This window comes from Takifugu rubripes, chromosome 19 (assembly GCF_901000725.2).
Source record: "Takifugu rubripes chromosome 19, fTakRub1.2, whole genome shotgun sequence".
NCBI classification, from domain to species: Eukaryota; Metazoa; Chordata; class Actinopteri; order Tetraodontiformes; family Tetraodontidae; genus Takifugu; species Takifugu rubripes.
The window spans coordinates 7,943,079-7,969,870 of NC_042303.1; the positions used below are offsets into that span (position 1 = coordinate 7,943,079).

The 26,792-nt window shown below is 43.2% G+C and overlaps 1 protein-coding gene across 8 annotated transcripts in view; it reads right to left on the reverse strand.

The window, feature by feature from the left end:
- Positions 1-585: 585 nt before the first annotated feature.
- Positions 586-26,792, reverse strand: part of col7a1 (collagen, type VII, alpha 1) — a 46,446-nt gene continuing 20,239 nt past the window's right edge. For 4 of the 8 annotated variants that reach the window (XM_029827014.1, XM_029827010.1, XM_029827011.1 and 1 more), the window contains exons 43-119: positions 26,686-26,721; positions 26,561-26,605; positions 26,157-26,192; positions 25,980-26,015; positions 25,840-25,872; positions 25,686-25,757; positions 25,521-25,580; positions 25,398-25,433; positions 25,230-25,310; positions 24,781-24,816; positions 24,626-24,670; positions 24,475-24,546; positions 24,347-24,391; positions 24,232-24,267; positions 23,213-23,254; positions 22,936-23,016; positions 22,737-22,772; positions 22,602-22,637; positions 22,410-22,490; positions 22,289-22,324; positions 21,771-21,842; positions 21,657-21,701; positions 21,363-21,398; positions 21,217-21,252; positions 20,674-20,778; positions 20,527-20,592; positions 19,863-19,898; positions 19,744-19,779; positions 19,613-19,660; positions 19,496-19,531; positions 18,756-18,869; positions 18,384-18,593; positions 18,269-18,304; positions 18,142-18,186; positions 17,911-18,027; positions 15,793-15,864; positions 15,652-15,696; positions 14,948-14,983; positions 13,688-13,723; positions 13,563-13,607; positions 13,457-13,489; positions 13,286-13,348; positions 13,172-13,207; positions 12,721-12,801; positions 12,556-12,624; positions 11,139-11,174; positions 10,958-11,017; positions 10,840-10,884; positions 10,725-10,760; positions 9,634-9,669; positions 9,495-9,554; positions 9,290-9,415; positions 9,141-9,212; positions 8,976-9,011; positions 8,828-8,887; positions 8,667-8,711; positions 8,501-8,536; positions 8,334-8,369; positions 8,134-8,190; positions 7,980-8,051; positions 7,355-7,426; positions 7,219-7,254; positions 7,065-7,145; positions 6,396-6,449; positions 6,140-6,193; positions 5,928-5,990; positions 5,802-5,864; positions 5,606-5,722; positions 4,440-4,517; positions 4,252-4,305; positions 4,101-4,149; positions 3,902-3,910; positions 2,754-2,828; positions 2,370-2,495; positions 2,129-2,284; positions 1,597-1,770; positions 586-1,513 (exon numbers count right to left, since the gene is read on the reverse strand). In XM_029827014.1, the coding sequence (XP_029682874.1) occupies positions 1,491-1,513; positions 1,597-1,770; positions 2,129-2,284; positions 2,370-2,495; positions 2,754-2,828; positions 3,902-3,910; positions 4,101-4,149; positions 4,252-4,305; positions 4,440-4,517; positions 5,606-5,722; positions 5,802-5,864; positions 5,928-5,990; positions 6,140-6,193; positions 6,396-6,449; positions 7,065-7,145; positions 7,219-7,254; positions 7,355-7,426; positions 7,980-8,051; positions 8,134-8,190; positions 8,334-8,369; positions 8,501-8,536; positions 8,667-8,711; positions 8,828-8,887; positions 8,976-9,011; positions 9,141-9,212; positions 9,290-9,415; positions 9,495-9,554; positions 9,634-9,669; positions 10,725-10,760; positions 10,840-10,884; positions 10,958-11,017; positions 11,139-11,174; positions 12,556-12,624; positions 12,721-12,801; positions 13,172-13,207; positions 13,286-13,348; positions 13,457-13,489; positions 13,563-13,607; positions 13,688-13,723; positions 14,948-14,983; positions 15,652-15,696; positions 15,793-15,864; positions 17,911-18,027; positions 18,142-18,186; positions 18,269-18,304; positions 18,384-18,593; positions 18,756-18,869; positions 19,496-19,531; positions 19,613-19,660; positions 19,744-19,779; positions 19,863-19,898; positions 20,527-20,592; positions 20,674-20,778; positions 21,217-21,252; positions 21,363-21,398; positions 21,657-21,701; positions 21,771-21,842; positions 22,289-22,324; positions 22,410-22,490; positions 22,602-22,637; positions 22,737-22,772; positions 22,936-23,016; positions 23,213-23,254; positions 24,232-24,267; positions 24,347-24,391; positions 24,475-24,546; positions 24,626-24,670; positions 24,781-24,816; positions 25,230-25,310; positions 25,398-25,433; positions 25,521-25,580; positions 25,686-25,757; positions 25,840-25,872; positions 25,980-26,015; positions 26,157-26,192; positions 26,561-26,605; positions 26,686-26,721 (4,632 nt within the window). In that variant the 3' untranslated portion in view covers positions 586-1,490. Of the gene's footprint in view, positions 1,514-1,596; positions 1,771-2,128; positions 2,285-2,369; positions 2,496-2,753; positions 2,829-3,901; positions 3,911-4,100; positions 4,150-4,251; positions 4,306-4,439; positions 4,518-5,605; positions 5,723-5,801; positions 5,865-5,927; positions 5,991-6,139; positions 6,194-6,395; positions 6,450-7,064; positions 7,146-7,218; positions 7,255-7,354; positions 7,427-7,979; positions 8,052-8,133; positions 8,191-8,333; positions 8,370-8,500; positions 8,537-8,666; positions 8,712-8,827; positions 8,888-8,975; positions 9,012-9,140; positions 9,213-9,289; positions 9,416-9,494; positions 9,555-9,633; positions 9,670-10,724; positions 10,761-10,839; positions 10,885-10,957; positions 11,018-11,138; positions 11,175-12,555; positions 12,625-12,720; positions 12,802-13,171; positions 13,208-13,285; positions 13,349-13,456; positions 13,490-13,562; positions 13,608-13,687; positions 13,724-14,947; positions 14,984-15,227; positions 15,264-15,651; positions 15,697-15,792; positions 15,865-17,910; positions 18,028-18,141; positions 18,187-18,268; positions 18,305-18,383; positions 18,594-18,755; positions 18,870-19,495; positions 19,532-19,612; positions 19,661-19,743; positions 19,780-19,862; positions 19,899-20,526; positions 20,593-20,673; positions 20,779-21,216; positions 21,253-21,362; positions 21,399-21,656; positions 21,702-21,770; positions 21,843-22,288; positions 22,325-22,409; positions 22,491-22,601; positions 22,638-22,736; positions 22,773-22,935; positions 23,017-23,212; positions 23,255-24,231; positions 24,268-24,346; positions 24,392-24,474; positions 24,547-24,625; positions 24,671-24,780; positions 24,817-25,229; positions 25,311-25,397; positions 25,434-25,520; positions 25,581-25,685; positions 25,758-25,839; positions 25,873-25,979; positions 26,016-26,156; positions 26,193-26,560; positions 26,606-26,685; positions 26,722-26,792 lie in introns of all 8 variants that reach the window. The other 4 variants (XM_029827015.1, XM_029827013.1, XM_029827016.1 and 1 more) reach the window with 4 other exon arrangements.

Sequence of the window (26,792 nt, forward strand, 5' to 3'; positions counted from 1 at the left end):
TAAAATCCCGACACTGGTCATGGCATTAAAAATTCAGCGTTTAATTTAGTGAAGCGCCTGTGCATCACCTGAGGATTTGAGGCTGTGCATTCATTAAACATTTACAGTCGCTGTCGAGTGTCTCAATTCTGCTCTTGCTGCCACTTGCATCATTAGTTAAAGGCTGTCAGGCTGCGTCTGACAAGCACACACACACACACACACACACACACACACACACACACACACACACACACACACACACACAGCAGGAGGTGGATTATTTTAAAATTGAGGTGAGTGTTGGTAGAGCGAGATGCCACGAGGTGAGATGAAGACGAATGACCGATGAGGTGTGATGGAGCAGCTTTGAAGTCACAGGAGTGGAGAAATCAGAGCGCGACAAGAGACCTCGAGAGAGGAGAAGCCGTGACAAACGGGCAGAAAATCCTCTTAAGGAACATTTGCTAATGAAATGACAGTAAATCAGATTTGCACTCGCACATGTCGACTTCTCATCACATGGTTTCCCACGCTGAGGACGGACGTGCCAGGTTTACAAGTACACATGTGGGAGATTGAGCCCCAATCATCGATACAGAACGATTCAGTTTTCAAAAGGATTTATTAAAAATGTTTAATGATATGATCAATACTACCACATAAAGAGTACAGTCTGTAAAAATAAAGCACTTCCATGTCCAGTACAGTATAAAAATAGCACCTTTTCTTTGGCAGATAGACATGCTGGTCAAACAGTAACAAATATGTACAAAGTATGAGAATATTGTGCTTGATTCTTCATATTTAATATGAATGATAACTATACTTTATTATAATCCACTATGTATGCATAGTGCAGCGTATTATTAGCTGCCCCGATGCAGATAGAAAACTCACGTCCAAAGAAAAGGAACGAGTGACACTGAAGCTTCACTGATAATGAAAATGATTTGCTATTCACGTAGGAGTGCTCAGGTTAAGCTTTTGATTCCAGAATTGTTTATTTCCTTTGATCTTTGTCATTTAAGGGGACTTTAAAGGTTAGTATCCTCTATGAAAGCCTGTTGAGAGGTTTCACCTTAATTTCTGGGACCTTTCGGTTCAGTTTTGGTCACAGCGCAGACCTGATATGTATAATGTACAAAATCCAGGCAAGGACCAGTGTTCAGACAAGGAGTGAGAAGAATATTAAAAACGCCTCCTGCAGAATCTACCAGTGCGATCCATAAAAGTCATTTACATTGGTACTATGTTGTGCTATCTGTTATCATTATTTCAGAACAGGATATTAATTCTTTCATAAAAGCTTTTGCAATTATTAGGGTCAATATTAAACACTTGAACACACCATAAATCATTTTCACCATATTAGAATGAAGTGTATTTTATGAGCTAAACCAGAGCCATGATGGTGAGTTTGGTTTAGAGAAACAATAAATAATTAAAATGAAAAATGTTTACATTTACTCAAAATCATTCTACAGTTGCTGTTGTTAAGCGACTCTTCATCATGTCATCGTGGGACGAGAACCTGGACAATAAAGTAGTGGTTAGACTTTACACACGCCTCATCATCACCTGTCACATAATCGTGTATGTGTGTGTGTGCTGTACCTCCTGCCTCCAGAAGACAGACCTCCTCACACTCCTCCAAATGCAGAAAGCGGTTGTCGTTTCCCTCACAGCCGCTGTAGATGAAGGGTCTGCAGGCCTGAGCGTGAGTATTGAAGTACCAGCGCATAGTGTATCGTCTGCAGCTGCCCTCCTCCAATGGCAGCAGGCACACGTCTGCATCACACACGGGAAAGCAGAGACTGGCATGAGACCCCCACACTGGCTGGGTCAGACATTATTCCACTAAAATAACTCTAGTGGCGCATTAATGTGTCACAGAGGGAACATAAAGGAGTCCAGTCTGTAGCTGATCAGCCTGGTTTTATTGAAGGTAGAAGTGTTGCCATTTTTATTGATAACGTCCTTGATTTCACCTTCAGATTCCTGTCATTCATTCTCCTCAAGTGTGAGTTCATCAAGGTTGCAAGAGTCTGCCTTGAATGAGCCTTGCTTAAAAGGCTTAATTTGGTAGTTTAAGCCTCGGCTTTCTTTAGCTCCCCCCACTGGGACAAGAGTCCACCAGCTAGTTTACCTTTCCCGTTGGCTCTCCTCTTGAACCTAAATGGTGTGTTTGGTGCAACTTCGACTTCTTTCTGTCTGGCGTCTATTGTCGGTTTAGCGACGCTGACGTTAAGGAAGGTGTTTGGTTCACCTTTGCCTGTTTCATCTGTTTCTTTATCGCTCCCACCTGTGTACACACAGAAATAAATACGTAGAAAGGAAAGAAAAGAATCACTGCAGGATAGTTCTGGACACCAGAGGAAACACAGCACCATTGCTGTTGCTACCAGAGGGGGCGATGTAGAGCAGCTCGTCCACCTTGTCGTTGTAAGATTCAATGGAGTAGATGTGCTCATAATCGGGGTCGTTGGTGTTCACCACCACATGCAGCTCACGGCCTTGAATGTGAGCAACCTTAGTTTAGTTCAGTGTGACAGAGCAAACGCTCAGAGCAGTCAGCAAATCTAAAACCTACGCCAACATTTTTGTCCGTAAGACCTGAAAACATGCTAACATGGACACAAACGGAGCCCTTCTAGAAAGAATCTCCCAGGGATCTCCACACCTTAGTTGCACACGCTTGTTAGACACACACAATGTCAAAGGCCAACGGTAGAGCAGGCAGGCACACACAGACACACACTCATCCTCCTCACCATACAGGGCCAGTTGCTGTTGTGGTGTGGGTGGAGCCCTGCCTGGGGGCCAGGACCGGGTTTCTTGGTCTGAACCTGAGATGGGACCAAGGAGAGGAAACAGACACCAAGGGAGCAGATTCAGGGACCAGGCCAGAGAAAAAAGAGGAGGAGCCAGAGAGTGCACAAGATGAAAAAGTATTAAACTACCACCCCAAAGCACCACAAAATTAACTACGCGGTTCCACAGGACAGACCATCCAAAAGGACTCTACAGAGATTTTGCAAGACTGTTTGAAACGGAACAGCCGCCCAAAATCTGCTGTGATGCTTTACGGACTCAAGCCACTGATCCTTGGACTTGTGTCACACCCGAGTTTTCTGACTCGAGTCTCATTGAAGTAAAATCGAAGCTGATTTTCCCCAAGTCTCTCCCCATGAAACACTCCATCCCTGTCGGCATCGCCGCGTCATGCTGCTGCAAGTGCCGACTCACAAACATGAAACAGCATTAAAATAACGTAGATATTGCGTCAGTAAATACATTTAAAGGGAGTCGTATTTGGACTTGTTTATATTTTGTCTCTTAGGAGTAGAATGGGGGGGCGAGCATTTAGCTACCAGGCCCCCCTGCTATGGAACCAGCTCCCTGTCCAGGTACGGGAGGCTGACCCCATCTCTACTTTTAAGATCAGACTTAAAACCTCCCTCTCTACCCAGCCCCCCATCAGCAGGAGGGTCCCCCTACATGAGCCTGGTCCTGCTCAAGGTTTCTTCCTGTTAAAGGGGAGTTTTTCCTTGCCACTGTTGCTTGTCTGGGGTCAGGCCCTGGGATTCTGGAAAGCGCCTTGAAACAATTTTGATTGTAAAAGACGCTGTATGAATAAAGATTGATTTGATTTGATTTGATTTGATTTGATTTTAAAGAGCCGCCTTAAAAGAAGCTAGTGAAAACATACAGTGTTGTGCGTATTGCGTGTGTCACACTCAGTTTAGCTGCTCATAAATGCTCAAATGAGGGCACATCTGGAGGTAGATATAATTACAACGAGGAGTGAGTGCTCTCACTACGGTCTCTGCAGCAGCAGTGTATGTTGAGCATTGTGCCACCGTGACTCATGCTTAATCTCCGCCTTCTGTGTTGGGCTGCAGCTGAACGGCTCACTCACCTCCGCATGCTGATGGACCGGCAGACAGGAAGGAAGCAGAGAGACAGACAATACTGAAGGTCAGTTCACAAAGCACAGCTTCCTTTTGGTCTCACAACTCAGCTCAGCTGGTGATTCGTGTGTCCTCATTACCACCAGAAGTTCAATTCAGGGACAATATTGCTCTGAATTTGCAATGCTGGCTGCTTTAAAGACTCACCGCAGTGCTGACTCATCTCTGAGCGGACGTACTGTCGGACTTCGTCCTCCTGAATTTAAAATAAAGAGGGAGAACTGAGTGAAATGCAAAACTGCTCTTCACCAGGAAAACGTGCGTCTGAATGAGGCGGGCCTAAAGGATCGCCACTGACCGTCATGCCTGGCTCTCCTCTTTCTCCTTTGGCTCCATCTAGACCCATTTCTCCCTGTAACATGGAGGAGAGGCTGCAGATGAACTTAAGTGGATTCCTCAGCGTATCCATTAAATATTATTTACTAGGTATATGTAAGACATATTGAATTATTCAGTTTAATAAGCAGGAAACTGTGTGGCACAGACCGAGTCTCCACGTTCGCCAGGGATGCCTGGGATACCACGCGGACCTACGACCGCAGGCCCGACTGGACCCCTCTCCCCCTGGAATATAAGCATGGTAGATTTAACATCACAGATGTGCTGACATGCTGAGCCGAAGTCCTGCTGCCTCTCTAATGATGAGAGTATAAAATCTCTATATATGTAAATTTATTCTTAAGAAATGAAAATTGAAAGACTGATCAGGAAAACTGGTCCGATGTGCTGCCATCATCAAAGAAGAACCCAACTATAACTGGAAAAGATACCCAGAGTATGCCATTGGATATCGACACTCCTATCCTTAGTGTATGACCATCAGTTATTGGATTTTCTCCGATGCATGTAAACTGGGACGAGGACTGAATTCCAATGAGACACCAAACTCAAATTTTGAGCACAGCTCGATTAAGCTGTGCAGGTGAACGTAGTGAGTGTGGGGACAGTGAGGTGGGGGGGCTGTTTTCCCCTTTCATCAGCCTGGAAGCAATAATAACTATCCTGTTGTGTCAAAATCCAGAAGACTTCTGCTTTCTGCGATTAGGAAAAAAACATTTGAACCAAGTTTTATCAAAATAAGAGCAGAAATAGACCAATTAGAGTAACTAGTGAACAGAGGGTCAATTTCTTCTGGCAGTTAACCTAAAATCTCTGTTGCATCAATTGCTAAAGAGCAAATAGTATAATCAACTAATTCAACTTGGAGCAGACTTAAATTGAACAAAGATATTTAAAACCAATTTACTGGGGAAATCCCTGACTCCCTAACAGATATATGCAAGTTCCAGCATCTGCTCTTTACACAGCCCAATGACGTGCTGCAAATTTCACCATGTTGCAATGTTTCTGAAACAGCTACACGCCCGTCCTGATCTCCAGCCGAATATATATTGAAGGAATGAATAAATAAGTAGTTTGACGTAAAAGAGTCTCAGATAAAAGGCGTCTCGTCTTTTTAAGTGTCTTACATCATGACGTTGACGCTGTCAAAAACCAATTTTGTCTTTGTCGCTACCTTGTTACTCAGAAAACAGCATGCGACAGAGGAACACATTTATTGTCCTTTTCACTCCTTGAAAGTAAACTTTTGTCTTTGGTAGATCATGATACACATCTGTCTACCTGTCTGTGAAGATCTACTTATCAAGCACCTTCTGTCCCTGAAGACCCTCTGGACCTTTTTCACCAGGTGATCCCTGAGAGCCAGTCAAACCAGGTGCTCCATCCGCCCCCCGTGAACCAGTAGGACCAGGTACTCCAGGTGGTCCCTGCATGGAGAACAACATATGTAACCAACTGTAGCTAACAATTAGTTATATTTTGGTAAGGTTGGAGTTACTGTCTCACCCTTTCACCTTTCTCTCCTTGAGTCCCTTTAGGTCCTGCGAGCCCATCATAACCACGGTCTCCCTACACAACAAGAGCGATGTTTTTATGGAACAGTTCCTCTCCAGTGCGCTATCTAGCACGTACCTTTGGACCCAGGAGTCCCTCTTTTCCAGGGGTTCCTGGGGCTCCAGCAGCTCCAACATCTCCCTAGAAAACACAGAGAACAAAATAGAAGAAGCCCAAGCACAAATACACACACACACACACACACACATACACACACGCCCATGCACACGCTCACGCACACCCCAATGAGACAATATGAGGATACTCTTGATCGAGGATATCAGCCGTACCTGTTCACCTTTTCTCCCCGGCAGGCCTGGTCGCCCGTTAATTCCAGCATCCCCCTGAACAAGAACACTCATGCTGAATCACTAAAGACCGAAATTTAGTGAGCTGAACAGCGTCACAACCATTGTTCCCATTATTCACCCGTATAATTACAGAATAAAAGCTCGGATATCTCTCAACGCACACAGCGTCTTCATTCACACTTATTATCTCCTCTTGATCTCCCACTAAACTACATTTTGTCTCCAACAATCCCACCTTCTCTCCTTTGGGTCCGTCGCCTCCGCAAATCCCCTTGGGTCCTCGGTCACCCTGGAAACACAGGACTTCATCACTGACAGTGGAACATGAAGTGGTTCGCGAGCTGAGAAATGGCTCCACGAGCCCGGCAGAGAGCCCATTTTCACTTGTGCCAAATCATGGCAGGAGTGCCGACTGCTCACGTAAATCACAGCGGAAGCGGATGCAGGGGAGTAGCTACGGTGTGACGGTAATTTTAGCTGTGAGCACTTGGCTCTTGCTGACTGACTGAGTTCAATTGTCATCCCGCAATCATAATTGATATAATTAGTTGTTAGTTTTTGCGTAGCTGCTTCTTTCATGCTCGGCGGCAGCGCTGCAGAGCGAGAGCCCTGCTAGTTCTGCTGTTTTTGATCAGTGATCCAGTGTGCGGTGATGAGAACAGACTTTTATTTTCCTGCTGCCTTCTCTGATTGTTAGTCCAATCAGGACCTCATTAAATCACAACAGGAATAAAACCTGACGCTGCAAGATTCCCTCCTAATTGGCAGTTTTGTGACTCGATTCATGTGGATGATAGAGAGCCTGGCATGATGAACAAAAGACCCATTTTCAGGTTTTAGTCGCCAGGATGTCAGACTAAAGGAAAAGTCATTGTGTGTCGCCTGACATTATCGAGGCCTTTACCTTGATTCCTCTCAGTCCTACGACACCGAGCTCTCCCTTCTCTCCCTTACGGCCCAGCACCCCGTCCTTCCCAGGCAAACCCTGAAAAACAAAAGAGAAATCATCCCCGGTTCAATCTGCCACAGAGAGCCGAGCAGGGTCGCGTATCACACACCGGTTCACCAGGTACTCCAGGCTGGCCACTGTCTCCCTGTGAAGATAAATGAATTACACTAGAGTTAATGACTGATGCTAACTTTACTATCAGTCATAATTTGATGATAATGAGCCTCCCAGCTTAGCACATTTACCTTCTGTCCCTGGGGGCCACGGGCACCTTGAAATCCTGTGGATCCCCTCTCTCCTGGCTCCCCCCTCAACCCCTGTCGTTAAACAGAAATATTCAAAACATTTTGAGCAAATGCCGCATCACTAGAGCGACATCGTAGATTTAGCTTCCTACACAGCAGAGTGTTTAAATGTCACCATTAAGGGGGATATTTCTGATCTTAATTGACCTTTGAATGAGAGATCGATGCCTCGGCATGCTTGGCTGTTAAAGCCACACGACTAATGAGGGCCTCACCCACCTCTCATCCATAATAAATACCCGTACAAGATATATTATCTCAGACATGCGGGTCATGAAGCATAAGTTTGCTTTTAACACCTTCATGTTATACACCAAAAGAAAACTCTAAATTCAATCAGAGCAATTACAGAGTTGCTAAGATACATTTTTATTGATCCCATTAGAGGGAAATTCACTTGTTGCAGCACTAAGGTTGGTACAACAGTACAATAGATGTAGTGATGTATGTGTTGATTGGTTTGAACTTGGAACTTTTTAACTTTTTAGCTTGGAATGCAGTTTTTTTTTCAGCGTGATGAACGGATCTTTAAAGGCAAACTGAAACTGAAAAAGCAGCTGTTTACCTGCTCTCCTGGTGGACCATCTTGACCCTTCACCCCCTTTTCTCCTTGAGTACCTTTGAATCCCCTGTCACCCTAAAACCAGACACAGACAACAGGGAAATTATTAAGAAAAAAAAACCCAAAGCACCTTGGACCCATCTGGACACTCACTGACCAGTTCTCCTTTGTTGCCCTTTTCTCCAGGCGGTCCCCCCACCAGCACAGTGTCCCCCTGTGAATGACAGTGTTGAGCAGAAGACTAAACCATGACTCTTTAACTCTTGCATAGCCATTATCATTCTGTGTATTCATGTCTTCCCTCCTTTAGAGTCTTTTAAAAAACACACATTTGGGACAGAAAAGAGTGAGGCGCACCTTGTCTCCTTTGTCCCCTTGTACCCCACCGTCGCCCTGAAGAGAAAAGACTGAATGCTCACAATATAATTCATGGAAATATTTCATCAGTTCGAATGAGCAGCATGTTCAGGGGTGCAGCTCACACCACCAGACAGCTAAATTGGAAAAGCTCTGGTTGTATTCACCTTCTCTCCTCGAGGGCCTTGCATTCCCCCCAGACCCTGATGATCAAAAAAAAAAATAATCGTGACCTATGCTCAACTGGAATTTTGGATATAGACAGGAGGCGGCTTTGCCTGAAAGGCCGATTTAGTGAAGCATGTGTAAAAAGGCAAAGACCGTGAATATTACCTGGAGCCCTCTGTCTCCATCCAGGCCGGGGCGTCCCGCCTCTCCCTATAACATGACACAAATGAAAAGGCACACATATGGATGAGTTTGTATGAGTTTCCTGGGGCATATTCATATCAGGACAGAGCTTCAATAAGAAGGCAATGTATCCGATGTATTACTCTGGGTCCTGGATCTCCTCTCTCTCCTCTGAGACCAGGAAGACCGACACCAACTTCCCCCTGGCAACAGAAATAATATGAGCCCATCAAAAGAACTTGTTGACATTTAAGGAGGAGGAGCGATGTAAATGTTGCCTGGGGCCATCACCTTGTCGCCTTTGAAACCATCAGTTCCAGGAACGCCCTAAAAGACAGAAACATGTAAGCTACCTCAAGCAGACTTCCATTCTCCTCCCTTTCTGGTTCTCTATCCGAACTAAAATAACAATTTAATATTTCACCCAGGTACTCGCAAATTATAATAAAAACTCACGACTTGTCCAGGAGATCCGGGTGGTCCCGCAGGGCCAGCTTTTCCGGGGCTGCCTGCAAATCCTTGCACACCCTGAAAACAAAAGCAATCTGAAATTCATGCTGAACTGCAGGATTAACATAAAAAATGCATACAGCAGCTGCACCAACCATATTTCCTGGTGGACCAGGGGTTCCAGACTGTCCAATTTCACCTCTCAGACCTGGTGGCCCGATATCACCAGGCTTCCCTTGTTGTCCCGGAGGACCAGGCAGTCCAGAAAGGCCTGGATCTCCCTGAAATCATGCCGCATTTCGTTTTCAGGCACAATTTATTTAAAATCTCATATGATTTAAAAAAATATCTGAAATGAACCTTTAAACCTGGAGGCCCGACCCGCCCAGCGGGGCCAGCTAGTCCAACGCCCCTCTCCCCCTGTAATACACAGCTTTCATGACTGCAACGGTCAGAAATCATATTAATACAAGTAAAGAGACATGTTACAAAAGCTTACCTTGTCTCCTTTGGGCCCAGAAGATCCCTGCGCCCCCTGCATGAGACGGACCATTATTGATTGTGCATTGGACTCATTGGGAATTCCAAACCAGAGTCAATCATCCCACAATAAAATTGCTAACATTAGCTTTGTGTCAGCAGTTTTCTGCTGATAAACGTGCCGGAGAGACGCTTCATCAGAACTTGGTGCCAAATGTCAGAGGACCGGCTGCCATTTATGTGAATAAGCTCAGGGATGAAAACGATCAAAACCTCAGGAATTACAGGAGCTTACAGCCGAGCGTTTAAGAAGGAATGACTGGAGACTTTAATCAGGACAGTTAAGAAGGATGAGATATTGTGATAAAAATAAAGAACTGACTGTAGCTTGTCTGAGCTTGTCAACAAATAACCTACAAAATGTGATTATGATCACTGAATTCATTTTCCTGTATCACACATTTAAGTTTTTTTTGTCCAAGATAAATCACATGAAGCTCAAATGCTTCTAAAACATTAAGTATGATTAGTAAAGATATGTAAAATGATACCTGGACATACTCATTGTTAAAGAGAGTTCAGTTTCCGGGTGTAGAGTTTACTCAGCAAAGAGTGAATTAACTGAGGAGCTAAATTATGTGCTTGAGGGTGATTGATTGGACCATAGAAAACAACTTTTGATAAGAGACATAATAATTCTGGATATATTTAAGAGGTAATGGTTTTCATAAAGTGAGAATTTCTTCCGTCCTCCTGTTTCTGCTCTGACGGTCCAAATAGAGCAGAATAATGTGTTCCACTACTATGGGAATGCTTCATTAACTGCTTCTCCTAATTTAATTTTTCCAATCAGTCACTTTTTTTTACATTTCCCATTTGCTCCTCCCAGACGCCACCATACTCTAACCCCTCTTTGAGCCACTGCCGCTCACCGCTCCTTCTAAATCATTCAGCATAATGGTGTGTTCACCACTGACTGTGAGCCAAGTAATTGCTTTTTTTTCCCAGTTAACATAAGGTGTTACATTATTTTGCACAGTACACCTTTAAAGATTTACTTTACTTTAAGAACATGAAAAGATATGCAAACAGTGAAGAGTGATAGCTTACATCTTCTCCAGGCTCTCCGGATTCACCAGCCACTCCCTATATGAAGGTAAATGGAATTCTGTCACCACAGAGTTCAATCAGAGATACATATTTATGATGCTAAGCGGGTACTCGCCCTCTCTCCTTTGATGCCAGAAGCACCTCGGTCCCCTTTGGTACCCTGAAAGACAGCAGGTGTTATGAGGACTGACAGGGAAAAAAAGGACACGTACATCTGGTTTGGTCACGCTCACCTTTTCTCCAGGTAGACCTCTCTCTCCAACCACACCAGGTAGCGTCACACCAGGAAGACCCTACATCATTCACAGTGACGTCAGCTCCAAACGATGCATCATCTCGAACAAGATACTTCTGATATGATTTGTAAAAATGCCATAATGAATGACTGTGACATTAATGACGACAGTGACACACCTTCTCTCCTTTGGATCCAGGCAGTCCAGCTACTGCCTGTAAAAGCGCACATAAATGGATGAAATGATCACAATTATCTGTGCACAGAATGGAGTCTACTGCATGAAATGACAGAAAATATAGCTTAAAAGCCTTGGCATTTAGGTGTCAAATTAGCCCAGCCAATACTGATTTTAGCTGTGACTCAATTGCTAAGTAAAAATAAGGGAGAAAACCTTGTGTATTGACATTTTGTACACACAGCTCAATAATCTTATTCTTGATTCTTTGTTCTCTTTCTGCCAAATTAAGAAAAGTAATTCACGTCTGGAACCACTGAATCGGGAGAGTGAATAACAATGCCTGAGCTGTAAATTACCAAGTCTTACATGCATCCCAAAGCAGAGCCTTTACGTCTCTTGGTATTTGTTCTTGTGTGCATGTGTGCGAGTGACTGAATGGTGGAGTCACTCAGCAGCTGGACTAGTGTCCCTTCCTTATTTATTGACCTCGGGAACAGGAGTGACAGTCGCTGTGACTCTGTCAGAGGTGCTGAACCTGAGGCAGCAGTCAGCAGAAAGGAAGCTGTTCAAGACACTTGTCACGATCCACGTCAGCATCAATAACGACGGGTACGACACCGCTTTCCCAGTTCCTGACAAGCAAAATCCATCTTTGTGTCTTCTGTCTACAGAGCCTTGATAGAGACTTTGGCACTGATGGCTTGTTACAAAAAATAGAACACAAAAAATAGTCAGAGGTGGGGAGGACTCATCACATGTGGTGTCAGACATTTCTTTCCCAGTAACCTTTGTCAAGTCCTCTCTGATATCAGTAATATGATGCCAATCAAATACAAATATTACCTACATCATAATGGACACACATGAGATAGTCACTTTGTGCAACCTAATATAAAAATGGTTCACAAACTCTGGCAAGTCACAGTCATCTATCTGAGATCTTAAAAGAAAAACCCCTATTCTTATCCCACCACAGATGAGATGGGAGTGCGATCAAAACTCCCGTTTCTGTTTACCAATTTAAAAACCCCGACTGTTATAGTTCATGTCGCTTAAATCCAAAAAATCCGTCACACTGCTGCAGCCCTGAAATATCAAAGGTGAGGCAGGAGAACAACAAAGGCATGTGTGCTGATAGCATCAAGAGCACCCTTTGGCTTAAAGCTCCGGCTGGACAAGTCAAAGAAAGCTGACTCTGGCCCCCTGAAGGAAGACTGAGGATAAGACAACCCTTGTTCTGATCAGATCAAAACTCCTGCAGCTAAAAATAGCAATAATGTCTCCCCGTGTTATATTATTTCCTCGGGCCCTGAATATTATGCTGCTCGGATCACATCTAATAAAAGCAAAGACAAACCAATTTCATCGACTGTCCTTGCAGCAGAGGCTGCTTGTTAAATTCGGCATACTCTCACCTTCCCGGGAGGACCACTGTCTCCCTGCTCCCCCTTTAAACCCAGCTGGCCTGGAGGTCCAACAATACCCTGAAGAACAAATGACACCATGGTGACACAGGCAAGGATCTGATAAAAACAACACATAACACACATGCTCTCACACACACACAACCAAGCACACACCTGCTTCCCTGGTAATCCTGGAATTCCATCTTTGCCAGGCACGCCATCTCTTCCAGGGACTCCTGGTTTACCAGCTTCACCCTGAGAAACAGCACATGCATCAGAGTACAGCGTGTTACAGTTTTATGGAAAATTTAACTAATAATTTGATTTTTATCACATCTTGACCACATCCAGATGTCTATCTCTAGTCTCAATCCTCACAAAAACTACAGAATGAAACTTTTGCCTTTTACCAGAAATTTCAATATTCAATACCATTATAAAGGAGTTTAAATAACAAATAGCATGTTTTGAGAGCAACGGTTCACCCACAGTGTGCAAATGCAGTTAATTTTTAAATAAATCTCAGGATAGACGTTTCATTCCCTTCCATTTCTGAGCTCCATGAAAACTGCACATTTTTTTCACTTTCCTGTGACAGAGGCAGTGATTTTGATCATGTACTCACCACCTGCCCTGACAGACCTGGGGGGCCCTGTGGACCCTGTCGACAGGAAATATATATGGTATTGAGGGCACACAAACACATTTCAGGGACACTGTAATTTATAACAACACTTACAACAGCTCCTGGAAGGCCCGGTGGCCCTGGTAGGCCTGTACTCCCCTGAGCCCCCGGTGCCCCCTAGACAGAGATATTATTCACAGATGTGTGGAATGTTGTTGTAAAATGTGATAGGTGATATAATCTCTTCCCTAAAATGGTCTAAAAATCCCATCAGAGTTATTTTACCTGGACACCAACACCTGGATCTCCTTGATTACCCTGAAACAAATACGTTGTTTAAAAAACAATGTAAGTGACAGCTAAGAAGATTTATTTGTAATAGTTAATTTACCTTAACCCCTGGTGGGCCTGGAAGCCCAGTGGGACCCATGGAGCCCTAAATGGAACACAGAGGAACATGTTATGGACTAATGTCTATAAATATTAATGTGGCTTCATTAGGTATGTGGCACTTACAGTCAACCCCCTCAAGCCTGGTTCTCCTGGACTTCCCTGCAAATACAGCAAATCCTTACAACACTTCCTCAATAATGTTTGTGGTCAAATACAAGCTTTTGCAAGACTTTCTGTGGCTAAGGAGCAGTGTGCATGCAGTTAAAGCTCATGCAGCAGTTTAACTCAGTCACAGAAACTGAACAAAAAAACAGCAGACCGGGAGGCAGGCAGGTTATTTCCTCTTCTTGTTGGGCGACAACACAACACTACAATGTTTTTACTGAGCAACTGACAAAAACCTCTAGATGACCTCTATCATTTGACCCCTTCAGCTACACCACTACTAGACTTTGTTTAGAGGAAACACTTTGAAGCCCATTTGTGTCCTTATTTAGCGAGGAAAACCTATAGAACTCTCGATGTGAAACGACACTTCTTGGAGTTTGTGCTGATTGACTGTCAAGCGGTGACAGCGGAGCTGCGGGAAGTCGCTGCGCTCAGCTATCTGCTCAGCACATATTTACATAGAAATATGTTTCTAAAAAATGAGTAGAGGAGAGTAAAGGTGTAATGGGTTGACCCACATGGAGTGAATATAAATTATTCACAAATATCAATGCAAACACATGATTCATGACAACAGGAAGGATATTAAAAAAAACAGAGGATCAACAACATCGCCGGCCCCGATAAACTCTGAAAAAAAAATAAAGTCGGGGCTGTGAGAGGCACTAAGCACACAACAGAGAACAGGCAAAGCTGCATACTCGATAAGCAGACTCAAGTGAATCAACATGTTTTTTTGTTTTTTTTGAGAACGCCTAAATTAACATCCCCATGCACGTACACACACTGACATGCACACACATTTATATTCACTGGTGCATGTTCTGTCCTGGCTTCCTTTGATCTCCACCAACAAATGTGCGTTGCTTTACAATATAGAAAAACTAAAAACACGCCAACTTTAATATTCAACACATGAGTTTTAAAGAGATACTTTAGGGAGACGTTGACCTGATTAATCTTTTATTAAAAGGATAAGAACCAATCAAATTCTGACTGCCTGCTATTTGCCTTGGAGGGACATGATGGTGTGTGTATCGTCATGATATGCAATTCTAGCCTGCTGTTGCTAAGAGCAAAGTACCATTTGAGCTACTGCCTGTCAATGTCTAACAACATCTTTCTTTTCCCTTTTTATCGGATACCAGAGGGATCGGTTCTCCCACTCCCCCCATTTCAGAGCCCAACAATGTCAGCCAGTAGCAGAGAACCTACCGGTCTGCCTATAACTCCAGGGAAGCCAGGCAGGCCCTGGAGAGGAGGAGAGAAAGGGGAAGAGGGCAACAAAAACAGAATTGCAAAGAGATAAGTGATACGAGCACATACAAACGCAGTAAACAGGGGGGTGTCAGCCAAACAGCTGCAACAGAAACCTGCCTAAGAATCTATGAAGCATGAGCACAAGAGGTGGGAAATAAGAGCTTTTTATGGCTGGTGCTGGCAGCCACATCAAGTCTAAGGGGCAGTCCTGTTCCCGGGCTTACTGCTTACTCACTGCTTGGCCTCGAGGACCAGTGGACCCTGTAGGGCCCTGCTCGGACAAAAAGGGGAGGAAAACAAACAGCATCAGGAAGTAAGCAGGACGTCGTCCTGCAAAATTACTAACTAAGCGTGAACCCTCATAGTGTCCTGTGATGTTAATTGGAATCCTCCCCGAAACAATATCCTCATTTACAGCCTAAATTAGGCATGTTTACAGACACAAAAATTCAATTATGCACAATCAATCAAGTTGTAGACACAACATTAAAACCACTGAGGTGTGAAGACTATTTTAGTCTAATGGATTTCATAGCAAACCGTTATTACCAGTACTCCCAACACTACTGCAAAAGATACAGTCAAATGGATACTGATGTCTTTAAGTTTATGTAAAACGTTAAAAATTATGTTGCTTGCAAAGAAAAGGAAAACTTTACCGGTTTTCCATCCTGACCAGGTTTTCCTGGTTCCCCTACTGCTCCCTAAGAAAAATCACAGATTATAAAAGTTCATTGACTTTGAAGATGTCAGAGGAAGTACTACTGTACTACCAATATACCAACCATGAACCAGCTCACCTGTGGACCGTCACGTCCTCTTTCTCCAGCTTCTCCTTTATCTCCTTTTTCCCCCTGTTTTCCCACTGAACCCTGGAGGACAAGGTAAAATAGGTGCAGAGGCATTTTATTTATTTAAACCTTTTTTTAAATGACATTGTCTAAGTGGGCCACTCCTCAGACTCCTTGAAGGCTTGCACTTCTCGAACATGATCTTTATTTTAAGTTTAGCCCTTTTTCTTTCACAACAAGTCCCTGGTTTCCCTGATGCTGCTGCTGATCTGGACAACGGAGCTGCTGATGTCATGAAGGTAAAACCCTGCGGTACAGCGGGACGGTGTGCTGCTACTGCGCCACATGGATTACAGGACATGGACAATTGTGTATCACTGCTACTGAGGCAATGTGGACCGGGCCGGGTTCCAAGGATGCCCGGGAAGGAAAGATGGCACGAGGCAGGGACGGGAAAAGCTCACCGGTAAACAAACAAGGACGTCGCTCGAATAAACTAGATGAAGTACAAGCAAACATGTGAGTGGGCTTACAGAGAGGATAGTTTGATCCACCTCAACGAGACCTGGTTTGACAAAGCGATCGCACACTAGGAGCTTCCCTGATTGGATTCGGGACTCCACTGGGACTGGAGCTGGACACCGTGAGTAGAAACGTGGAGTGGACTGTGTGTATTTTACCAACGACTTCTCTCAGAGACTCCTGCTGTACCACTCCCCTGGCTTAGTTAACAGTGGTTTGTTACACTGCACCACCAGAGGTCAGTAAGCACACTGATCCGCTTCAGTTTGCATACTGACAGCACACCTGTGGTCCCGACTCTGCTGCACACCACCCACACACACCTGGAGAAGCTCCAGTCATTTGTCAGACTGGTCTCTGTGGTCTTCGTCATGTGCATTCAACACCGTTCAGCCTCACCTGATGAGACAGAAATGACTCCAGATGGATTTCAACCCACACCCAATCATCTGGACCCTCTCATCCCTGTCAGACAGATATCAGAGGGTTGGAGTGAACAGACTTTAGGTCACCCAAGTCAATTCCTGCAGCAGCCTCCCCCAGGTTCTGTAATCTCTCCGGTCCTCTTTTCACTCTACAACAATTGATTGTAAACTCAATGTCAGTGAGTAAAGCCATCTCCAAGTGTCAGTAGTGCCTTTTTTCTCAGGAAACTCAGCAGACTCCAGCTTTATCAGACCGCCCTACTTGCCTTCTACAAATGCCTCATGTAATCAGTAATAACCTTCAACATATCAGTCTAGTTTGGATCATTGTCCAATATTCATTGCAACCCACTAAACAATATCATGATAATGAACAGTCAAATAATTCGACTGAATCACTCCTCTCTTTCTACAAGACATGGACGAAACTAAAAGGTGGTCAAGTTGCTTCTGATATCACTCTCACACTGCACACCCATCATCTTCTCCCACCTTCTGGTCTGAGACACAGATCTCTGGCCTTTAAGACCAAGAGAGCCCTCTCACACTATGCCCTCATTGTTTAGAGCACTGAATAGTAGGTGATGTGTTGTCCGTATGGATGCTGCCATGCTATTTGTATATGTCTGTTTTTATCCAAGCCTATGGATAAAGTTCCCAATGGAAAAATAAAGCTCTTTTCTTTATCATGACTGAAACATCATTTTTGGGGTCACAGAGAGGGTGCTGGAGCCTATCTCAGCTGCATATGGGCAAAGGCAGCACACGCCCCTGAATCAGCTCATTGCACATATATATATGCATTTTGGGGGAGGGGGGGTTAGTACCTTGCTCAAGGGTACCTCAGCAGTGCTCTGAAGGTGTCCTTGCATCTCGCCCTCCTATCAAAACACCTTACACCGCACCGGGGCTTGAACCAAGAACTCTCTGCTGTTCTGTAAAGTGCCTCCAGATAATTTTGAATGTCAACAGACTCTAAATAAATAAAGATGATTTGATTTGATTCCCAGCCCAGCCCCCTCCAGACTGAGCTACTGCCGAACAGTTGAACTGATAAAGGAACCATAGGTAGAACATGAGGGATGGCACAAAACACAACTGTTCTGTCTGGAGTAATTGTAGTGATTACAGACTAATAAGCTTTGGCCGAAGCTTTTATATTTTATTGTATATATCTTACTCGCTCTCCTTTGGATCCAGGTAGTCCTGTAGCTCCAGGCTCTCCGCTTTCTCCAGAAACCCCAGGGGGGCCCCTGACCCCAGGTGATCCAACCAGTATTGAATCAGCAGATGCCCCCTGTAATAAAAGGCCACAAATGAAGCGCTTTGCATCTTATTTCTTCAAAATAGTCCGAATTGTTTTACCTCATCTAATACAAAAATGTAACGATTGGGAGTTTATGTAGCGTACCTTTTGGCCTGGTGGGCCCTCTGCTCCTGGTAACCCAATTTTACCCTGAAAAACACAAGCAACTATTAGTTTAATACATCAAACAGTAAACACCGTATCAGAATGGGACAGAAATATCAGAACTTACAGCTTCTCCTTTGTCACCTTTTGGTCCACTTATCCCCTTAAAGACAGTACACAGATCAAGCAGGACGCCAATCAAAATGGAAGAAATCAAGTTTTTACATATTCTTTATATTCACCTTTTCACCTGATCGTCCAGGGGCTCCCTGTTCACCAGCTCTTCCAGGAATCCCTGGTATTCCGGGCTTTCCTGGCTCTCCAGCAGGCCCTGGGGATCCTTCTGGCCCCCTCTCTGTAATGGCTCTACCCGGAGGCCCAGGTGCTCCTGTATGGCCTCGTTCTCCCTGGTCCCCTTTGGATCCTCTCTCTCCAGGAAATCCCAGAGAACCCTGGTACACAACAAGAATGTCAAAAAAGTGTTTCTAACTTTTGTCAGTAATAAACAAGAGCACAGATTAGATAAAGTATTTGCTTTTTTTTAGGGGGGGGGGGGGGTTATAAAAATCTACAAAAGTGGTTGTCAATATCACAAAATGCCTGTAATTGCTTACATCTGAACCTGGCTGTCCTCTCAGTCCTGGTTCACCTGGGGCTCCCCTATCCCCCTTTTCTCCTTTCTGTGCTAGAATTTCCTTTTTGTCCACAACCAGTTTTTGATTGGTCACCTGTGCAGAGGACAGAAAAGTGTAATTAGCGGCAATCAAGTCAGAATTCACAACATCAGTCAGTAAGCAGACTATAAAGCTGAACTTGCTCTCTCCACTGCTTTAAAGTTATTGACTGTGACTCTAAATTTCCAGCAATTAAAGTCATATTTGAGGATTTCAAAGCAGTTTTATTTTGAATGGATTCATTATGTATTTATTGTCGGAAGTTGTTCTCTACAACAACTCTCTGTGCAGCTTCTGGAATCAGACCATTAATAGAAGGATGACGCATTCACTGGCAATCTTCAGCTAAGTGGGAGTAACTTAGAATTAAAGTCTGTCCAGAGCTGTTACATTAACCTCTTACAGTTCTATTCCCGTACCAGCACAATTCACCTGATAGACACGATTTTCCTTTTCATACTTATGGAGAAGAAATAAGTCGTTATTAAGAAAAACAGAGGTTTGTTTAAATGGCGCATGTGGCAGAACGACAGTTCTGGGCTGCATGTGTGACAATTAAAAATAAAATTGCCAGTCATGTACAGGCACAAAAGGCCAAAAATGGTGGAGAGATGATATGACAGAAGTTTGTCTGCGTACACAAACCAACATCCCAAAAAAATGAGTGATGAGACACACACCTCAATGCCAAAGCTGGCCAGAGCCTTCTGTACATCCTGGTAAAGGAAATACCACAAATATAATTAAACAAAAGTAATAAATAAATGTTCCTATATGTCTCCATCACGATATCTTACTGCTGCTGTTATAGGTTTGCCTGGTCGTCCATCCTCTCCTGGATCTCCCTGAAATTAAAAGAAATGTCAACAACCCACACAATTAGCCTCATTTGGGTTCTAGTCTTTCACTTGAACTGGGATTGACTTACAGCATCCCCTTTAAGGCCAGGTTGGCCTCTTTCGCCCTAAAATAAAGAAAAAAGAAAACTTAAAACTCAGGTCAGATCGAAGGCAAACAAAAAACATTAAAGACAAAGTGAGAGCTCACTCTGGTTCCCACAGCTCCAGGGATTCCAGGTACACCCTGAAGGATAAAACAAAGACAATCTAAATTACTCTAGTCTTTTACTTCTAGTCTTATACTGCCAATCAAGCTATAGTTTGCATGTCCAGAATGAAGGGATTGTACACATACGGTGTAGTTCTTGGTGAAATGGAATTTAGCAACATGAACCTGCACAGTGGTCTTTCAGCATGAATTGAATGAGAAGTATTCACACTTTGATGTTTTCAAGATCTTAAAAGGTCCTTTGACCAGCTCACATTAATGCCGAGAGATAAAAACACATAAGTCGCATTCTGATCTTCAGTCGAATTCAAGGGAATGAGATCTATAAATAGAGCTGAAGAACCTGAATACACAATACAGGAGACAATTATGTGGGAAGGCAGGATATCAGTCTAATCCAGACAGATATCCCATCTGCTAATTCCACCCAGTAAGATCTACAGTATATGCCATATCTTACTGATATTGACACAAAATTGCAGGTTGATTCAATGGCTTTAAATATATGGCTCAGTTTTGGGTGTAAAGACTGTATTTTTCTCCACTCAACAGAAGCAATTGGAGATCAATAGCTTGCGTAGGAGGACAATACAAATAGGAAGACTGTACCTAATAACTACGCTAAAATGCTCTGCGCACTCACCGGAGTGCCCGGAGGCCCTTGCGGTCCTGGTATCGGTGTAGCATCAGCTCCTTTAACATATACGATCTGTGATGCGAAAAAAGTGCCTTTGTAAAGAAACAAACAAAAGCAGTTTTAATGACCAAAATCTAACAGTGAAGGTCAAACCTGCCCAGGTGGACCAATGCTGCCAGGTAAGCCAGGTGGGCCTGGAGGTCCAGAGGGTCCTCCAAGTCCAGCAGGGCCACGGTCTCCTTTCAGCCCATCACGGCCCTGAAAAGGAAAGAAAAAACACAACAAACAATGACAATGTTTATGTGAACTTCCTCCTTCTCTAGAGGACATTGAAGAATTAAATCAAAGCAGGTGGTGCTGCCAGCACTCCGCTGATGTCATCCAGATAATTAATAAGAATTGAAAACACCACTCTGACATTTCAAAACTGGGCTGGTGAGTATTCCTCGGAGAAGCACATTGATTCAGCAGTGAGTGAAAGTGAGTTATGTCAATGTCAGAGCAAATAAATACAGATTTCAAGAGGAGAGTGACGAGGAGAAATGAAAGGAGAAAAACGGAAGTGTAGTACAATAATAACAAGGATGGAAGGATCATTAAATGGTGGGGGGGGGACACAGCAGGCTGGACAAAGACAGCACACAGTGAGGAAACAAACTAGACATAATAACATGAGAGAGAACTGATTTAACTGACATCTCTTCCTGCTGCTCCTGCTTCTCCTTTGTCTCCCTGCAGATGAACGATACAAAATAAAACCACTATAACCACAACTTCCAAAAACATTAAATAAATGCTTCAGTGCTTCCAAATGGATATAATTTGCAAAAACAGCCACAAACCTTTCTGCCATCTTCACCGGGGACACCTTCTTCACCCTGTCAAAAAAAGAGAGAAGCATCTTTCTTGAAACAACAGAAACAAGAAATGCAATTTCAACGGTTTTATATGTGCAACAATTACGATTAAAGAAAGTAACATCCATACTGTCACAAGTGAGAGGGTGAGAGTGAAGGAAAATAAGGAAAATGTCAGCTGTACTTTGTATCAAACTGGTTTGAGCTAGTTGTTATATAATGTATGTAATTTTTATATGAATATTTATAAAGGCAGAGTGAATCATAGTTACAAGTTACCATTTTTCCCGGAGCGCCAGGTTTGCCATCGTCACCTGCTTTACCCTGTAAAATAACAGCAGTAATGTTTAATCATCGATAATGCAGCAGCATTCCCACGGTGTATATACTCACAGGTGTCCCAGGATTCCCAGGAGGTCCAACAGGCCCAGGTGGTCCTGCTTCTCCTCTAAGGCCTGGTAAACCCTGTCAACACACACAGAAGGAATCTCAATTCTTTTCCAATACAAATTCCCAGTTAATTATGATTTTTGCAACATATTGTGACAGTTTTTGGGCATGTATATGTCATTTGCGTAAAAGTGAATCCATGGGAATATGCACAGTGTGGAATGATGACATTTCTATTAAAGCGCTGGTAGCAATGACGCAGTTTGAAATGAAGACAGTTTAAAAGAACACTAACATTTCCAAGTGTGTATCTAAAATATTACCTAATAATATATCACGCAATAGGGAAAGTTTTAACTTTAATAAAGTTATTATTGAATTCTAACACCTCCACAGCGCCCCCTGCAGGACATGCTTATCACATACGCGCATGAAAACTTCCCTATGGGCACTAATTTACCACAGGGTCATCAGCATTTTCCAATGAAACTGATACTGTGACACAAAAAGCAAAAACTTACATCTCTTCCAGGATCACCTGTTTTCCCAGGATCCCCCTGTGACAAAGAAGCCAGAAAACAGCAATGGTAACGAATATGTAGCACCATTCTTGTTCAGATAAAAATGGTAAGAACCACCTACCCTCTGACCAGGGGGTCCAGAAACACCAGGTTTACCATCCAGACCCGGACGACCATCTAACCCAGCTGATCCTCTTTCTCCCTGATCACAAAGATATTTAAGGGTTATAAAGGAAAAGTGACAGAAATTCAACATAAGAACCCTGGCTGAGAAACAATCATTCTTTGTTGCATTGATTGATTGGTTTCAAACCTTGTCTCCAGCTGCTCCTCTGTCACCTTTCTCACCCTGGAAAGTACAAAACCATAGGTGTGAAATAATGATCCGTATGTAATGTTATGTCTTATATTAATTTACCAAACAATTCCTATTTTATGTCAAACTCACTCTTGTGCCTGTAGGCCCCCGCTGTCCCTCAGAACCCTTCACGGAACACAGAGAAAAAAAGATAGATGTCAAAAAGGGTAACCAGCCATGCATACCAAATCCACAGGGAAACAGGTCGGCGTACATACAGATGCATATATAGAAGCTTCTCTTCTGCTCACAGAAACAGTTCTAAGTGGCAGAATGAGAAAAAACTCACTTGTAGGCCCGGGGCTCCAGGAGTCCCTGCTTCCCCTTTCTGACCTTTGTGTCCAGGCTCTCCTGGTTCGCCGTCATCTCCCTGACAATCACCGTGATGCAATTTGTTATGGCTACGACACGTTCTATTTTCATTATAGCCTTTTCCGACATGCATGCGTTGCATGTTTTATTGATTGTTGACTTGATTTTATGTATTTTGCACCAATCAGAAAGTCAATATTTACAACATTAGTGGCAACATTTCAGAGCGGAAGCTATTTAAGTTCAGAGCTTACCGTTTGTCCTCTTTCTCCTTTGAGCTGACCTTGAATGTCGGTCTGTTTAAAAGAAACACACTGAAGCTTATCCAGATTGATACACATGTAAATTACACCACAGCCGCAACACTACAATTCTCGGGTTATAAAGAAAAAGTAATCTATTGCACAGTCATAATTCATAACATCTTTCAGATGTTGGCATGGCTTGATTGGGGTTCTACTGTGCTAAATTCATTGGTCTGAATGTGATTTGGACATGTTTGTCTGATCTTAATTCAACACTGATCTGAGAACACAAACTTCTCAAGAGCACAGACTCCTCTAATGTTCTGAATTAGAGGTGCTCAGAACAACCGGGAATCTTCCAAGAGCCATGGGTCTGACCAAAGTGGTCCAGATAAGAGACATGATGAAGAACGTAATGGGCGCTCTGGCTGAGCTCGAGCTCTGGTGTGCAGATAGGAGAAAGTTCTAAATGGGCAACCATTACTGCAGCCCTCTACTACTCTAGGCTTTACTGCAGCGCTGTGAATGAAGCCTCTTCTCAGTTAAAGGCAAGCGAAAGACCTTGTGGACTTAGCAAAAAACACCCTCAAGCTGAGGCAAGCAAGTTTTTCTAGCCTAATGGATGAGGCTAGAATATTTAAGGTATTGATGTAGAATAATGATTTTGATCCTTAGCGTGTCGCTTAATGTGTCATTTTGAACACTCCTGTATCCTGTTCTGCTTTTTCCTGACTATCTGTGATAACTAACTGCGTTCACTGGGGTCTTATTTATCATTCCATAAGCCTAATGTCTAAAAAAAGCCCCAACCCATTGTATCTTCCGATGTGCAGCTGTCTATTGACCTTTACTGACTGGCATGAACTGTGACAAATCACACAGCCTCGTTTAATTGTTTTGTTTATGTCTATATTTTATAGGATTGTCCTTCCCAACTCATTTAATATTCAACAACCAGCAGCATCTTTACTGGTATTGTACTGGTAGTATTGTATAATGTATAAACTGGGCAGTGTTATCACACCTACCACTTTTCCTGGTGGCCCTGGAGGCCCCTGGGTTCCCTTAAAGGAGAGTAAAAAATGTAAATCCAATGACAACCACAAAATTGTGAAATTGCAAAGATAAAGCAAAACAACAAACCTGGTCTCCTTTTTCCCCTCTTGGTCCGGCAGGACCAGAGCTGCCCTATCAGCAAAAGCACAAAAATCACCTAGCGGCTCGACTCAACGTTATCAGTTATAAATGTATGTTTTATATAGGTTTCTCACATCACGCCCAGTCTCTCCTGGGTCTCCTGTTTCACCTTTCTCTCCTGGTCGCCCCGGTTGACCAGACAGTCCCTGTGTCAAGTCAAAGATTAAGGTTAACTTTAAAATAGATTTAAAAGATTAATTTGATGAGTTTAGACTAAAAACATACCCTCAAACCTCTATCTCCTGCTTTCCCTGGAAGACCCGACTCCCCCTTTTGAAAATCAATTTGAAAAAGGCCTTAACAGCAGCATGTAGAGCACAGGCTCGTTCTTATAAATGCATGAGATGAGCAATGATGTGGAACGCAGAAACCATACTTACAGGTATACCTTCGTCACCCTTTTCACCTCTAGCTCCCTGTATGATACAGGTATAAAGATTTGATTAAAAACAGAAGGAAATCTTAGAACCTCTATCCAAGTACAGAGTAAAGAAGCAAACAAATTACATTTAGTTTTACCTCTTAAATTGCATCATTAGAAAGCATGTAACAGAGCAGAATAAAGTTTATATATAAAAAGGTATACATTCAGGGGCAACTGAAATATACCACCGCATCAGCAAAAGATATGTGCCACTTAATAATGTTCTATCCACGTATCAAGTCGCGATGCTATGATAAAAAATGCTCTAGCAAGTGCAAGTTACTGCATTTAACCTCCAATGGAGGTCATTAATAGAAAAGTGCTTCACCGTAAATGTATTAAAGATGACACTGATCGGATTGTGGAGAGGAGGCACTTAATCTTTAAAAAGAATCTATACATCACCTCTTTCCCAGGAAGACCAGGCTTTCCTGAGAGCCCTGGCCGCCCATTCTCCCCCCTCTCGCCTGGTTCACCTGGATCTCCCTATAGACCAGTTACAAGAGAAATCCAACATTAAAATGATTTAAATTACAAATTAGGGCTAAAAGCAGTAAACTGCCAGCCTCTCACCTTGATGCCTGGTCTGCCGCTGGCACCAGGAGGTCCCTAAAGATAAAGCAAATTATGGTTCCTTATTTACTTCATTTTGGGGCACAAATTCAACAAAGAAAATAGTTTCTTAAGTGAACTTACTCTCTCTCCTGTCTCCCCTTTGGATCCAACTACACCTGTTCCAGCAGGTCCTGGAGACCCCTTGAAAAATGGAAGAAAGTGCAAATGTGATGCAGAGAGAACTTGGAATTGATATGGAATATTCAATACTTTCTAAAGCATCATCATTATCCACCACTTGCTCACTTGCACTCCTTTTAGCCCCGGCTCTCCTTTTTCTCCCCGTAGGCCCTCTGGACCAGGCAGGCCTCTGTCACCCTGTGAAAATCAGAAAGTGGAAACAACTGAGTGAAAAACCGCTCAGCTCAGGCAGGCTTTTTCTAAATAGGAAACATTATACCTGATCCCCTTTCTTCCCTGGAATACCCGGAGTCTGTGAAAATAGTGAACACAACAGAGACTTATAGTCGTCACAGAGCCTGCCAGTGTGACTGGTGAGAATACAGCTAATAGCAAGATTTTCAAAATCTAATTACTCACGCTTCTACCAGGCTCCCCTCGTGCACCTTCACCCCCCTGGGAACAGATAGGTTCAATAGCTTATTCACCTCAGCTTGGAAATTCATTACATCACATTATGAAGCAGACATTGATGGAATCACGCTCCTGTTAGCCTCCTGCTTCACATTTAATTTCTCTTAATGGAATCAGTCGCACCTTTTCCCCTGGTGAGCCACTGGACCCTGGTAAACCCTAATGACAAATGAGTCAGACATTATGCATCTACCCAGGCAGAAAAATGAGACAGAAACATAATAATAGTATATGGCAATGTTTTTCATTTTTGTATAGATCTTATTCCATTGAATTTAATGCACATAGTTTATAGTGTTAATGAAAAAATGCTTTAACTGAGTTACCTTTCTTCTATGTAAATCTTTAGTTATCTTTCACAGTCTATCTTTTATGCACTAGTACTATTGTACACTCTATTAGTGTAACACTGTAATGTCATATGCTGCTAATTTGTACTACTATACAAGCTAAAAGTAAGTAAATTTCCCCATTGTGGGATCAATCAAGTATATCTAATCTTAACACTTTATAAAACATCTACTTACCCTCAATCCTGGAGTTCCTGGAGTGCCTGGCTTTCCTGGGTCTCCCTGAAACGCAACCTTATTCATGTAAAAGCTCAAAATCTAATGAGCACGACAGTAATTTGAAATGCTTTGAAATAACTCACTCTCTCCCCAGGTTCACCAGCTGCTCCCCTTTCCCCCTGTGCAGAGTCACATGACCACATTTAGTAGTAATTTGCTCACTATCCATTTAAGTTAAAGTAAGTATTGA